This window comes from Narcine bancroftii, chromosome 14, assembly GCF_036971445.1.
Source record: "Narcine bancroftii isolate sNarBan1 chromosome 14, sNarBan1.hap1, whole genome shotgun sequence".
NCBI classification, from domain to species: domain Eukaryota; kingdom Metazoa; phylum Chordata; class Chondrichthyes; order Torpediniformes; family Narcinidae; genus Narcine; species Narcine bancroftii.
Genome location: NC_091482.1, coordinates 58,895,723 through 58,911,595, shown reverse-complemented (window position 1 = coordinate 58,911,595; position 15,873 = coordinate 58,895,723). Strand labels below are relative to the sequence as shown.

Genomic DNA, 15,873 nt, shown 5'->3' with positions numbered 1-15,873 from the left:
TTAATTTTTATAGACATCTATCAAATCCTCCTCAACCTCTTCCCCTGTAAGGGAAGCAAATCCCAGTCTATCGAGTCTCTCTTCATAAATGAAATGCTCCATCTAAGGAATTACGCTGGTGAATCTCCCCTGCACCCCCTCCAGTGCAATCATATCCTTCCGACAGAATAACAATGAGGCCCAAGCATATTTCTACCGCATCTTCCATCTTTATGTCTGAAAGGACAATTTATGGAAAAAAAATAGACAATCCGTAGTGCCAGGCCAACAAATCATTATACTAACATGTTGAACTCCTACAATGCTAAAGGATACTGAAGAGCAGATTCTCTTGCCATTAAGCAATCTTTGGCTACCTGCTTTCACTCGAAGCTGACGCTAAAATGCAAGAACGAAAAAAAGTCTTGAAACTCATTGTTCTAATTTTTTTTAAAAAAATGGAAGAACATGACAAAGTTAGAATAGGCCACTCAAGGCCTCACAAGCCTCTCCTGCCATTCAATATGATCCTGCCTGATCTTTGGTGACCTTTGCTCTTCTGTGCCAGTTTCCCAGTCAAGATCATCAGAAAATTCCAGAGGTTCAGTGCTTTAGCGGGGAAGTTTCAGTACACCTCAGTTTTAAATGATCAGCTATGTCCCTTTGTGACTGTCCCACGAATGGAGACATCTCAACATCTACCCTGCTAACCCCCGTTGGGATCCGAGAGGTTTGAATAAAGTCACTTGTTTTTCCACATCCTAAGAAATATAAATCATATAAGCCTCTCTTGATAAGACAACCCCCTCATCCCAGGAATTAGCCCAGTGACTGCCACCAAATGCTACAAAAATCCTTTCCATCCCCCCTCCCCCAAAAGGTAACAGGTCCAGAGCTGCACACAGTATTCCAGATGTGCCCTCACCGACATCCTGATCAGCTCCATATTCTTAAATTCTAACCTCTTTGCAATAATGGTCAACACATTGATTGTCTTCTTAACTACATTGGACAACTATTCTTTTCAAAAGGTTTGCTTCCTGAAATAAAATTAGGGATTATAATAGACAACTTCAAGATGAGCATGAAGATAAATTTAGATGTGTTGTATTCTGTGGGAAGCTGGAGAAACATCAAATGAGCTGTTATTGAATTTAGCAGGTTTAATCGCAGAATGATACATGTTGCGCAGGTTCAAAGGACCTAAAAATGTTTTGTAGCTGATTTTCATATGGACTCAGCATTTGATGCCTCTCGTGTCAGTGTCCAACAATAGTTGGCCAGCATTGATGGATTCCAGTTGCCTCTTTTCCATGTTTGCAAAGTCCTGGTGAAACCTTTTACCATGTTTGTCACCGTGGCTGGACCCAGCAGCTAAACTTGTAAATTCGTGCACTAGAACTCCCAGATCACTCTGAAATACACTCATTTGCAGTAGCATTTATTTCAAGACAAATAAGTCTTAAATTTGTAGGTAAACAAGAAAGTCTGCAGATGCTGGGGTCCAGTGCATTATACAAAAGTACTGAGAAACTCAGCGTCTAAAGAAGAAATTTTTTTGTCCAGAGGGTAATTGGGATCTGACCCCCACTGTGTGAATTGTAGAGGAAGGTACCCTTAATATTTTGCTTGTATTTATCTAGTTATTTAAGATCTTGTTAGCCCAAAGTAATGCCATTTTTAGCTCTATGATGAAAACTGGTCCCTCGGTAATAATTCAGTGGCGAGGTTGTGATAAAATGCTCCTCAGGTCCAAAACATTGACTGGGTTTTACTTTATATGGATGACGCTGAGTTTCTCAGTACTTTTGTATAATGCACTAGACCCCTGCATCTGCAGACTTTCTTGTTTACCTACAAATTTAAGACTTATTTGTCTTGAAATAAATGCTACTGCAAATGAGTGTATTTCCCTCCCTAGCACTGTGTTAAGCTCAGCTCAAATTAAATGCCTTCTAACTAATGACAATGTTAGTCAATAGGCTTTTATTTTGCAGAATGCAATAACCATAGCTCAGCTGCTCTCGGCTTACGTGAATGCTTCGGAAGAGCGACAGACAAAATGTTAGATACAACATACTTTATCATAACTTACCCATCTCACAAGAACTCATCCAAAGCTCTAGTTGATAGAGGACTGTGGCACCGTACAACTGAAGTTCTGGTGGCTGCACAGTGATTTTAATGAATCTAAGCTAAACTGAATGGAGGTCAAAACTGTCACAGAGTAATTGATCACACTGTGAAAGATGGATGCCAACGGGCATGATACTGCTGAGCAATTAAAAATAAGATCAAACAAATCAGATAAAAAGTTATATTGAGAAGGCAATCATTAAATTACAATGTTTACAAAAAGAAAAATCACAAAACATACTATATGTTGTATATATTCACACATTATTAAACAGGGAGATTGTACCACCAGTCCAAAAAAAGCTTGTTATACAAACATAAGGCTTTAGGTTAGTCTTAATAAGTACTGTTAATTTACATGCATGACCGCTCTGATACAGCATAAAAATGCTTCCCTGATTATTAATTTTATCTTGACCAGTGCAAAAAAAAAAGCAAACTCCCTTCTTTTAATCTTAGTGCAACAAATTGTGAAACTCATAACAAATGAGAGTATTAGTATAATAAAATGTCCTTGCATTATCCAAAGGCAAATTTCATTTTGCAATTTCAATGCAGCTTAAATAGGACAAAAAATAAGAAAAAATGCAATAAAAACCCCACACAATTTGACAATTTCTGTGCTCAAAGACTGATGGTGTATGATTTAAAATGTTTCTGGTATTGAATGGGTACCGACCGACAGAGTTACGACTCAAAAGTCGCAACACAAGCAGAATAAATTGATGAAAACTCCCAAATGAGAACTTCTAAATGTGTTTGAAACTATAAACATGCTGCACATACAATATTCCAAGGTAACTGGCATTCAGAAAAAGTAGGGAAGTATGTGTTTGCTTCACAGATCCCAGTATGTCCAAAATTTCAAATGTGGAATCAAAACACGACCATAATCCATGATGTTTTATCTTATTTTACAGCTTCTAGTGCTCATATTGCCACTGACCTAGCTCTCATCTAGAATTTCCATATTTATAAAAAGCTTTGGAAATTTAAATTTTAAATTTAGACTTGCAGCACACTAACAGGCCCTTTTGGCTCATGAGCCTGTGCCACCCAATTACACCCGATTGACCAACACCTCCGGTACGCTTTCAAGGATGGGAGGAAACCGGACCCCCTGTGGAAAACCCATGCAGACACAGGGAGACCGTACAAACAGACAGTGCAGGATTCGAACCCCAGTCCCAATAGCTGGCGCTGTAACGGCGTTGCGCTAACAGTGCCACCCTGTATCAAAGTAAAATATTTGAACATCTCTCCAGAAACCACAAGGAAATCAAATCTAAGGGTCTCTCCAAAGATCAGATTCAGTAAGAGGCAGCTACGCCTGGTAGATTTCACCACTGCAAAATGCTCTTGCTTGGGGGAGCAGTGGTTAACCATTGTTCTTGTCACATCGTTGTTCTGGAACCACCAACCTGCAATGGCCTTGAACGACATGTTCCTCATCAAATCTCACCATCTCCTTGGTTTCAATAACTTGAGGAACACTGCCAAACCAGTGAATGAAACACGGGGTAGTCGACTATTTTTGCTTCAGGTTTTTATGAAGTTGTATTTTTTTGTATCACTTTTTGGCACTCGTACAGCAAACAGTCTGGAAGGACACAGCAACCTGATCGCAGCCACAGTGACAGAATCCCAGCGTGCAATCGACAATGAAGTAAACAGGATGTTGATGGAAGCAGCTGGCAAGCAACGATCCCTTCTGCTCCTGCAGATAAAGGTAAAGGTTACTTTGGACAAACATCCCAGAGCTGCAGAAATACCACCTGTGTGGTAGGTTTGGTTTCCTTGACATCTATTTTACAGCTTTCACTGAAGCACTAAATGCAAACCAAGGCCAACTTTCTGTGGTATCCAAGTCAAGATAAACTCCAACGCACTTGAAACAACAAGCCCAGTCCAGTATTACATTCCAGGAGGTGAAGAGCGGGAACACATTGACACTGGGACCCTTCTGGGATAGGAATCCACAGAATTAAGTGATATTATTTTATCCTTCCTAACTAATACACTGCTTTAATTTCAACAATGTCTTAGGATCTCTGTCATCAAAGTTAAATATTAGTCAGCTGGAACTGAGTAACCGAAAAACATGAATAGCTAATAGATATTATTGAAGGTGGTTTAATGAAACCTACTTCCTGTCTTTAAGCAACTGGTGGTGGTAAGAGTTTTAGTTATGGTTACCTTATTTACCAACAATGTATTCAACCTAATAACTTTCACCAAAAGTTTCATCCGACACTGTCTGTAAGGAGTTCATACACTCTCCCCGTGTCTGCGTGGGTTTCCTCCCACCGTTCAAAATGTACCGGCGGTGGTAGGTCAATTGGGGGATTTGTGAGGTATGGGATAGTGGGCCAGAAGGGCCTGTTACTGTGCTGTAGGTCTAAAAATTTTAATAATGGGGTGGCACAGTTAGCACAATGCTGTTACACCACAGGTGACCAGGGTTCAAATTCGGTGCTGTCTGTAAGGAGTTTGTACCTTCTCCCTGTCTTGCCACCATTTTCTGAAGTTGCTTCCCTTCCCGCTGGTCCTCTCAAGGGCAATAACTGTGGTTAACAAAGGATGTGGAGATTATTGGGCTGTTCTGATACCCTTGCATTGCTCTCTATTAATTTCTCGGTCTGGTTTTCAATTACCTGCTGTTATCCAAAGCTATTAAAGTAGATTTTTTTAATAAATGCATTTCCTTGTTTTTTTTTTACAACTCTGCATTGAAATTATTCACTTTAAGAAATCTCTAAACAACTTTTCACTTTTTAAAAACAAAATCAATACAACTCATATGTTTGCAAACTAACCGCAGATAAATAGATCTTCATTTATTTGAATAGAGCAGCAACGGCAGAAAGATGGTAATTGTGGGTTAAATTAATCAACAGTCACAAATATATACATTTGTTTTGACATCAGGATCAATGAAAAGTATTTTTAAACCAAGTACTACATTCCAAACAATATCAAATAAGGGTTTAACTTCTACTAACATTGATCTGATGCACAGCAATACTATTTCAGAGTTTTTAAAGATACAATTCCAGATATTTAGAGAGAAGCGGAGATGATGTGGGGGAAGATGAATCGTATCAAAAAAAAGGGCAAGACTGAGGACATTGAAAAGCAAAATAAATTACAGAGAAATGTTTTACATAAATAACATGCTAATCATACATCTTGGAAGTGCTTTGGAGCATCCACCTGGGATAACTTGGCTGTGATTTGCATCTAATCCTCACCGCAAATCACAGCGTTGAAAAATGTATCTTTTCTAAGAAAGTGCTTGTTATTGCCCCTGCTTCTGAGATTTAACCTGCCTGCTGTCTTTATATTTCTTATTTGCTGCAATAGCAATCATTTTGGGAAGGGAGCCTTTAAGACCAATATTACCAGCACACAAATATGGTCTTCCATGTGCCCAGTGCGAACACTCTATCTACAAGCAGGTTGCATCCAGCAGGGGCAATGGCCGGGGGGGAGGGGGGGGGTGGAGAAGGAACAGTGTACTTCGTGGCTAGGCAGTGACTTGTCAGATGAGCTGGTCCATCATCCATTGCCAGTACTTGCCTGTCCCAGATATGCACAGTTCAAGAGAAAGATTTGTCCAAAGCACAGCAGAGATTCTTTCGCAAGTGATGACAAGAAAATCAATGTCATGTTTAAACATAATGAACATCTAATGCCAATGTTCAAAATGGCTCCTCAGATTGCCATTATGTTAAATCTATCATATACGCATGGCTGTTTAATAGCATCCCTGCACACAAAAAGTCTGGTCACTAGTAAATCAGTTAAAGCCATCACTTCTAAGGAATGTGTGGATAATTTCTGGAGGGGAACAGTGGAGAATAATTAGAAAAAAATAACAATCTGACTGCATGGAACAAGAAAGGTTTCATTGGCAAATTTCTGTCCAACGTTCTGCATTATTGCACAATTTGGTGCTCGAGCCTGCACAATAAACAGATATTACCTATAATGGCCACAATATGCAGCCTGAACTCTTTCTGCAGAGCACGAAGCGCTGAAGTCAGCGCTTCAGGTGAATTTGATGATAGGTTAAGATTCTGCTTCACGTCGTTGGTAAGTGAAAGCCAAAGGTTCCCAAATTCTTCAGTGGACAGTTTTAAAGGCCTGCAAGCAGTCAGAAATGAAACCTTATTATAAAGAACCAGAATCGCTGTATTGCAAAGAAATTAGGCAATGTCATCATTTTATTTAACTTTTGATCTATTTGGAGAGCTAATATTCCATTTAGATGCCTTGATTTTCCTTTAATATATTCCATACTGAAGGCAGAAGTGGTCCTCAGAAAACTAACTAATTTTCATAAAAGCACCATTTTTTGAGGCCCTGAACTAAATAAGGGATGATAATTATCTTCCGCAGAGGTTAGCCTTTACAGCTGCAGTGATCGGGACAAGGTTTCGAATCCCGCACTGTCTGTAAGGAGTTTATACATTCTCCCTGTGTACCTGTATGGGTTTTCCCAGGGGACTCCAGTTTCCTCCCACCGTTTGAAACATACCAGGGGTGTAAGTTAATTGAGTGTAAATTGGGCTGAAATGGCCTGTTACCGTTCTGTATGCCTAAATTTTAAAATACAGTAAAATCCCCATTATCTGGAATTCACGCAGCTGGTAGGCTCAAGCAACTGTCAAAAATTAGGTGAAAAAAATATGCAAACTTAAAATTGGTGCCCCCAGTGGTCAATTCGCCAATCACACACGCAATCAGAAAATTCTCTTATCTGGCATCTCCCAATCCCCATGGGGGCCAGATACCGGTGGGGGGGGGTTTACTATACTTATTTGTCAGTATTCTTCTAAAAGACAATGGACAGGAGAATTAAGTAGCATCCCCAAAAGCTGTCTAGTGCTCACTTACCCATTTTGGAATACCTATTCCACCCAAGTTTCTTCATTCCCCCGCCCCCCCTCCCCTCAAGTGTCTGTACCTTTGAACCTGGGAGGATACCAGTTAGTTGAGTTAAGGCTTAAAGCCAAAAGTCTGTGGCTCAGCTTCAGCAATAATTTCTTTTGTCACATGTGCATTGGAGTTAATCAAATCTCAACCCCTTTCCCATGAATATGTTGTCAGTTTCAGATGTATAAGGCTTCCAAATCACCCTCAAAACTAAAACAACAACTCACTAAGCGGTTTGGATATAATTAACTGAAGGTCAAAATCCAAAATATGTGAGAAGGGTGAGCTTTGTATTTATTGTTGCCGGTTTTTCAATTATAAAAGTATTACATCTTTAATGAAACCAAGATTTTCATTCATGAAATTGACATAAGGTTAATGTGACACAGCATTAAAACAAGATTAAATTATTTTATTGAAACATGGATTTTTTTTTAATTGAAGTGCCTGGAACAATGGGTCACATGGTCAGGAAAACGATATTGGCCATTTACGACCCAAGTTAGGAGAAATGGGGAAGCGAATACGCCTTAATCCCTACCCCATAACTAGCCTGTAACACAAGCTGCAGAAACACAAGCCCCTGAGGTCAGATCAATTTCCAAGCAAGACTTTTTACTTTTTGTTTAAAAAACACATACCGCACGGTAACAGGCCCTTTTGGCTCACGAGCCTATGCCGCCCAACTGCACCCAAATGACCTACAACTTTGGTATGTTTTGAACAGTGGGAAGAAACCGGAGCCCCTGGGGGAAACCCATGCAGACACAGGAAGAACCTGCAAACTCCTTATAGACAGCGCTGGATGTGAATCAGGTCCCAGTTGTTGGTGCTGCCTCATCATTGCACTAACCACCTCACTAACAATAATGATTAACATAATATTTATTTTCCTAACTGCTTGTTGCACCCACACATTAATTGCATTATTCATGAAGGACTGCCAAATACACCACTATCCCTTAGAAAAATTCCATTACCCTAACTAAAGTGGAAATTTTAATACTTCCCCATAGCAGACTTCTTCTGGCAAGTAAATATCTCACTGACAAGTGAGCCTGCATTGTTTTACTGGATTAGAAAGGTAAATCAGTAAAATTCCCCCTTATCCAGAATTCAAGCAACTGGCAAAAAAAATGGCAGAAAATAAATAGGTTAAAAAATACAAACGTTTAAAATTGGCGCCCGCTCACGGTTAGTTCGCCTTTCCTTGCAACACGCAATCCCAAGCAACCAGAAAATTCATTTATCCAGCATCTACCAATCCCCATAGGTGCCAGATACTTTTTTTTTTAAATTGTGGGAGGAAGGCGCATCTCAGAACAGTTAAATCCTGAAATTTGCTTTTTGCTTTCTCCCTTCAGAGCGTGTTCTTGATTACCTGAGAATACCAACATTCACCCAGTGCATCTGCTGCTCACAAGACATTCTCCAGAGAACAAATCAAAGTAATTTTAAGCAACGAGAAATTCATTACAATGGCAAGTGCGGCAGTATTGTTACATTGTGATATAATGTTCTTAATCACTGGTAATAAACATTGTTTGGTGCATCTTAGTCACATACCTGAGAAAATCAGATAAGAATAAAGCTATTGTAAATTTCTCTTCAGTACAATGACTGTACTCAGGATTATAACTGATGTGCCCTGCAAGGGCTACCTGGGTGCACGGTTTCACCATCTGCAAACACAGCTGACATCTGTCTGAGAAATGTGACTCCACTGTGTCAAAATGGAAATTTGTATCCTCACCAGCCTGTAAATAAATTAAAATCAGTTAGGAAATTTAGACAAAATTATAAGCACATTGGACTGTCACATACAAACAAGAAAAATATTATCTGATAAGGTAGTATTTAACGTGCAGAACTATAATTTTCTCTGCACTGGTTTGCCCATCCATTAGGCAGGCAGGGACAAGGACAAACACTTTTCACAAATTGAAAATGAAAGACTTCCAACAAGCAGCAGCTGAGGAGAATGCATGTGCTTTATCACTCAGCGAGGGACAATGCATTAGCAGATGGGCTACTTCCCTCCCTTCTCCGTATCAGATCACAATATAAACAACTGCACACGTTCGTTAGACTTTAAAAACAACGCAAATTATTTGTTGCAATCGCAGAACCTGACAGGCTCTGAAAATGCAATAGTATCAGGGATTTTATTTAAGCAAAGAGTAATAGAAATCTCAGTATAATATCAATTTAGGGCATTCACAGAGATAAATCTTTGGTAGAAAGATTAATTGCATCTGAGGACTTCCCCGCCCCCCCCCCCCCCCATCCAAGGAACTTGGGAATGTGGAGCTCTGAGCAAAAAAAAACTCAATACATGAGGTATGGCTAGCTGCTGAACAAGAGTTGGAGTGCTTTCACTATGCCAACTTATCACCTCACAGATACAATGGCCCAAATGGCCTCCTGCGTTGCCATTTTCTTTATTTGTAATATCATTATATCTTACAAACAAATGAGGAAATACTTGGCTTCGTTGTTTTAATTCTGGCTGATGACATCAATCACATTTACCTGCAATTCCTCAGTTAATGCAAAGTCGATAGATGCATTAATAACTTTGACATTGCTGTGATTGGAAAAAAATAGGATTATTAGCAGACAGTCCTCTTTCCAGATTTTGCAGAAAAACAAAGCTATGTTTTCAGTGGCACAAACTTGCTCAAGGTTTGAATGAGAATACTCGGAGAATTCCACTGGAAAGCTTGGAGTCAAACTGGAGATTGGTTCACGGGTCACAGAGGCAGCGTTGCAAAGTGCAGGCTGTACAATGTCAAAATTTCCATCTGCAAATAGACCTGAAAATGATTCCTTTGATGCTGTAGGCCTGGCTTTGTTCATCATTAAGTTATTACTCAGAGTCCAGCTTTGATCAGATACTTGGGCACGTTCCATTCCAGGGTAAGTTGTTGCTTTCCCAAGAGATACCACTTGACTTTCTTGGAAGGAAATACAACTTTCTGGGACATTATCCACAGGATGTGAAAGTTGAGCAGGGTGTGAAGCAGTTGCCTTCTGAGCAGTCATTGGCTTTTCATAGCTATTTTCGTTCTCCACATTCATCAACTTTCTCCGAAATTTATGGGCGGTGCTTTGAGATTTTCCTATCTGGAAAGATTCCACAAAACATATGAACTGCATATTACAAGTCTTTAAATTGCTGATCAGAATTTGTCCCCCCCCCCACCCCAAAAAATTGCATCCACAGTAACATTAACCTTTGAAAAAAATATTGTGCACTCCGCCATGTCAAATTGCTGTGTTTTGTCACAAGTCTAGTTATACATGCAGTACAATCAAATATATCCATCTGCCAGTTGTATGCTATCAGAATGTCAAACCAACTTAACAAGTTTGTTACATGTTCACCTGCACAATTTCTTACACACTACAAGTGGATTTGCTCAAATTGGACATCTTTAAAGGGGATAATTAGCAAAAATGAAAGCAAAATCAATATCAAACTTTAAAAAGATTACCATGGAATTAAATTTTTTTTTAATTAGACATACTGTGGTGGTACGCCATTAGGCAGGCGAACCAGCCCCGCTTGTCACGCGCGTGGCGGGGCAGCTGGCCAAAATGGCGCCGTCGGGGGTTTCCTCCCGACCTCAGCACCGGGCTCAGAAGCCTGCGCTTGGTGACCCACATGACACCCCGGTGACGTCGGGACCTCCCCCAGTGCGGTTCTCAGTCAGGTCTGGGCTGGGAGTATAAGACCACCCAGGCAGCCTGCAATAAATCAGCTTTGCTCACTGAACTCAACCCATCTGGTTGTGCGATCCTTCTGTTAGCAGTGTAGCCGCCGCTACAATACAGCCTTGATTCACGGACCCACAAGTTCATGCCGCCCAATTGCACCCATTTGACCTACAACCCTGGTACGTTTTTGAACAGTGGGAGGCATGCAGACATGGAGAGAACACACAAACTCCTTCAAGACAGCGCCAGATTCAAACCCCGGCTGCTAGTGATGTAATAGGATTGCACTAACCACACTGCCCTTTTTATTTTCATTTTCTATTCAATTAATAGACAGTTAATCAAATACTGCAATCATATCAACTGTAGTATTATTTGCAATATACAAAATCAGGAAAAAATATTCATGGTGAAGTCTTACAGATTACCTTGTGTCTCTACTACATAATATTGGATTGATGCTACACAATTAGAAAGCCCTCCCTCTGGTGGCCATGCTAGATGTTCCATACAATTTTTCCGAAATGAGGCAGAGAAATTTTCTGGGTTCATCCTCAAAACGTAGATCCTACCGTTTTCTTATCTTAAATATAAATATTGTAGGAATGTTTTAAGATGTGCTTGCATCTTATTCAAGGATTTATTTAACTAAATTGTAAAACACTGTAAGAGAGCTTAAGTAGTTAAGCATCAATGTAAAAAATATTCATCACTGGATGCAAAGCGAACAGGTATAATCCAGAAAATTGAAACAAGCCAAATTATGTAATGTGCTGTACATTCAAAAGCAAATTTCAAGAAGCCAAGGTATTAAAAGTCTCCTCCCACCCCAGCCACACACTCTTCTCCCTCTTTCCAACAGGAGGGAGATTCAAGCACCATCAAATCAAGGACAGTTTCTTTTCTGCTAATATCGAATGATTTGAACGATCCTTACACCAGTAGAGTATTACTGCTCTGAGTCCTTTTGAACTGATTTTTAAAAGCATCCTTTCTCTTTAAGGTCCAAACACGATCCTGGCTTTGATCTTCTCTTGCCTGGAAACATACCGACCGACCGGTTCTTCTCACCAGATGCTGTCCCCCACCAAACCCTCCCTCCTGCGTCAATGATCAGAAGTAGGACAGACAACAGCTTTGATTCCAACGCGCCAGTACTCAATCCTCAAGCCCTTCGTTGGAGCGGAAGATTCAGAACGGCCAGGGATTTTCACACTTTATGCTCTGATCATTCAGATTGCAACTTGAAAATTACAAACAATAGCACCAGTTGCCGAGGTAAACACGAAATTAATCCAATAATCGTCAGAGAATGTACAAATTCAGGTTGTTAATTTGAGACAAAAATAATTAGTCCCTAATTGAAATATTCATGTTAAGCTTCCAGAGGACGATTTGATTCATGCTCAATCGTAATCCTATTTGAAGTGAATCCAGATGCACATATTAAATTTACTTACCAAATTTACTAAGTCATTGGATCCCAGACCAACAAATAAAGATGATGCCAAGAGGTGTCTTTCTTCTTCTTCTGCAGAAATACAAGCAGGATTCTCTGCTGAGGAGGGACGTGCAGTAGCCACTTCACCTTTAAAAATTCCGCTTGTTTTGCTCAAGGTTTCCTCCTGAGACTCCTTGTTTCGAAGGTAGCCCTTCTTGCCCCATGTTTTCTTCACCCCTTCAAGTTTTAGACTATCTGAACTGAAAACAAGAGGTAAACAATTCAATACATGCCATCAAACGCTGGCAAAAGATCCCATATTTACCGAATGCAAGAAATCACTGCTAGATCTTGCACGATTTCAAACAATGCACAAGTTAAATCGTTGGATTTGGATAGTTGAACAAAGCAATGTTAACTCAACAAAAGAATAACCATTAAAAATGCCAGAAGAACTCAGCAGGTCATGCAATGTCCATAGATGGTAAAAATACAGAAAAAGCCCCTGGTATCCGGCACCTATGGGGATTGGTAGATGCTGGATACCAGGGGTTCTACTGATAATTATCAGATGAAACGAAAAAAGTCTAAACTTACTCTTTTAATCCGGATTCCATACTGTTGTAAGAAATCTCTGAATTCACTGACAGGCCAGTTGGAGACTGTCTTCCTGTAATAGCGAAGGTGTCTGGACTTGTTGGAAAAGATAGTCCATATGGTTCAAAATTCAACACTGCAGTAAAGTAAATGAAATCGCTTTACTGTGCAGTTTTTAAACAGAAGAGTATTGGCATATGTGCAATCGTGGTTAAAGCATCAAAGAGAAAGTAATTTCCCCCCCCAACCCCCACCACCCCCCCACCCCACCCCACCCCCCCCCACCCCCCCCCACCACCCCCACACCCCAACCCTTGCAATAGACATTTTTTGAACCGTTCTTGCAATAGAAAATGCTTGAACAGACTAGTTCGGTATTAAAAGTTGTCTGAGTTTGAGTTGATTTAGCTTTTCACTCAGTTGGGAAATATGTTTTCATAACTGTTTTAGATCTTTATTTCGAGAGAAACACAAGATGCTGTGATGGCAGTATGAAGAGATGCCAGAGGAACGCAGCTGGTTTGTGGTATCTAAAGGAGGTAACAATATTATTACCGATGTTTCAGGCCTGAGCCCTTCTGCAAGGTATGAGCAAAAAAAGGGGAAGAATGGGAGTACAGACCAACAGACAAAAGGAGATGATAACAGGACAGGAGAGGAGAACCAAATTGGAGGAACAACACCTCATATTCCACCTGGGAACCCTCCAACCCAAGGCATTAACATCGACCTTGGCTGTCCATTAGAAATCCACCCCCACCATCTTTCCCCGTGTCTCCTTTCCTCTCGTGCTCTCTCTCTCTTCCCTTTTCCCTGTTTCCTTTCACATTTCTCTCATTTTCCTCATTTTCTCTCTCCTGTCCTTTTATCATGTCCAATTAATACTTGATGTCTATCAGTGTGTACTCTTCCCCTCCCATTTTTCCCCCAGCCTTTAACACGGACACCGGTCTCTTTTTTGCTCACACTTCGAGGAAGGGCTCAGAGCCCGAAACATCAGTAATAGTCTTTACCTCCCATGGACGCTGAGATCAGCCAAGTTCCTTCAGCATCTCTGCATTTTGACGAGTTCTCCATTTCCACTTGGTGGTGCTCTTTTTTAACAAATGTATTTGCTTACTAATGCATTATACCTACATAAAAGGCACTGCCTATACAAGTGAACAATAAATCCAATGGGTCTCGTCCTTCTGTAACACATTTTTAAAGCACACTGTACCACTCCACCTTGTGGATTGACTCAACATAATTGTCCAGCAAGGAATTTATTAGATGGTGTTAAGCTAATCAGCAATTACTTTGATAAACATAAATTTTAGAGAGCCAGAAAAATTGCTTTGCTGCTGAGCAAGGCCATTGATTTCAAAGGCATAACCCAAAGAATTTAAATCTGAAAGTTACTAAAGTTGATGGAGTGTAAATGCCACCAATAAGCCCAACTAGGAATCACCTTTTCATACTTGAACCCGAATTAATGGCCACAGTGATTTAATTTTCTACAATGACATGGATTTTGAAAATGTTTCACTGAACATCAACATCACACCCATTTATGGCATCACCAGTCATAATCAGGCTTCAGAATGCCTTGGGTCACCCTCAATAATTCTGGAGTGCACAGTAACAGCTGCTGACAACCACCAAACAGGATTTTGCAAAACACCATGTTATCTCGTACAGCAGGGCTCGTACATCCTGAACTTACAGCCTGCTTCAATGTGAAATGTTCAAGAATTGGGTGAAGGTTACCATTAGTTGGAACGTATTGAACATCTGATTCTCAACACAATGCTCTTTACTGGCCCCCCAAAAAATCAGGACTTGTACAATTTACTGACAATGGTAAAATTTAAATAATGCAGGTGGCTATCATCAAGCCTTCTGCTTTTATCATACCTCTCATTTTCCTGCTGAGGAGCAGTTCGAAATTGGGAACCCACAGTAAAGCAACTGACTGACCCATCATTTATACATGTATAATAGTCGAATTTTGTTGACCTATTTTAAAGGGTAAAATTTCAGGGGTCTATTATGACACACGTGCTACTTTTGATGCGGTAAGTTCCCACTTCATTCTGGAGCTTGAATGGGCGAACAGGTGGTAAGTCCATGTTCGTGGTGGCGGGAGCTCAGGTGGGCAGGTGGCCAGGACCTCGGTGAGAGACCGTGGTCAGGAGGTCAGGTGGGCAGGCAACTGGGGCCTTGTTGAGAGTCCAAGGGCAGTTCGTTGGGAACTCAGCTGGGCAGGTGCCTGGGGCCTAGGTGAGAGTCTGCGGTCAAGGAGTCAGGAGCTTGGACAGGGGTGTGGCCAGAGCCTCAGTGAGAGTCTGCGTTGAGGGCATCGGGAGCTCTGATGGGCGGGCGGCCAGGGCCAGAAAAGAGTCATTATAACTCCAGAGACACAAAATTGCAGATGCAGGAATCTTGAGCAAACAAAGAGAAGTTGGAGCGACACAGGAAGTCAGTCAGCATTTGGGCGAAACGCACAGTTAAGACCTTTATTCAAGACTCCGTACACTGCACCCAACGTAGTAATTTCATTAAAAGGCCTCCGCTTAGATTTATGAACACTATTTTAGCCAGATACATATAGATAGTTCTTTATGCTCTCAACTTTTCAGATTGCATTACAGTCCAAGCAGTCAAGATTCCAGCATCTGTCGTTCTAACTGCAGTCAAAATCAGGTTATTAATTAGTGGAAGAACATCTAGGAAACAATAATCATCATGTAGTGAGAACAGCAATAGGACACTAAAAATGCCAAGATAAAATTAGTCAAATAGAGAAGAGTAAATTTCAAACAGATGAGGACAGGTCTGGTCCAGATAAACTGGAATCAAAACTCGCCAGACAAAAATAAAGCACAGGCAGGCTTTTGGATGAACAGGTTTCAGTGCGGTAAAGGGATATGGGAAGGGAAGTTAATGCAAGATATCTTCACTGCAATGGATACAATCTTTACATCAGACATTTAACCAAAGAGACTGTAAAATAGTCCAGAAAAAAAAAAAACAAGTGACAGATACCAGTAGAAACTTGGCTGATTATGGAAAGTACAGAA

The 15,873-nt window shown here is 40.5% G+C and overlaps 1 protein-coding gene across 3 annotated transcripts in view; it reads right to left on the bottom strand.

The window, feature by feature from the left end:
* Positions 1–2,282: 2,282 nt before the first annotated feature.
* ap4e1 (adaptor related protein complex 4 subunit epsilon 1) overlaps positions 2,283–15,873 on the bottom strand; it is a 41,429-nt gene continuing 27,838 nt past the window's right edge. Inside the window, exons 16-22 of one of the 3 annotated variants that reach the window (XM_069911319.1) lie at positions 12,812–12,947; positions 12,234–12,474; positions 9,586–10,179; positions 8,620–8,810; positions 6,101–6,261; positions 4,612–4,679; positions 2,283–3,832 (exon numbers count right to left, since the gene is read on the bottom strand). In XM_069911319.1, the coding sequence (XP_069767420.1) occupies positions 3,686–3,832; positions 4,612–4,679; positions 6,101–6,261; positions 8,620–8,810; positions 9,586–10,179; positions 12,234–12,474; positions 12,812–12,947 (1,538 nt within the window). In that variant the 3' untranslated portion in view covers positions 2,283–3,685. The remainder of the gene's footprint in view (positions 3,833–4,611; positions 4,680–6,100; positions 6,262–8,619; positions 8,811–9,585; positions 10,180–12,233; positions 12,475–12,811; positions 12,948–15,873) is intronic. The other 2 variants (XM_069911320.1, XM_069911321.1) reach the window with 2 other exon arrangements.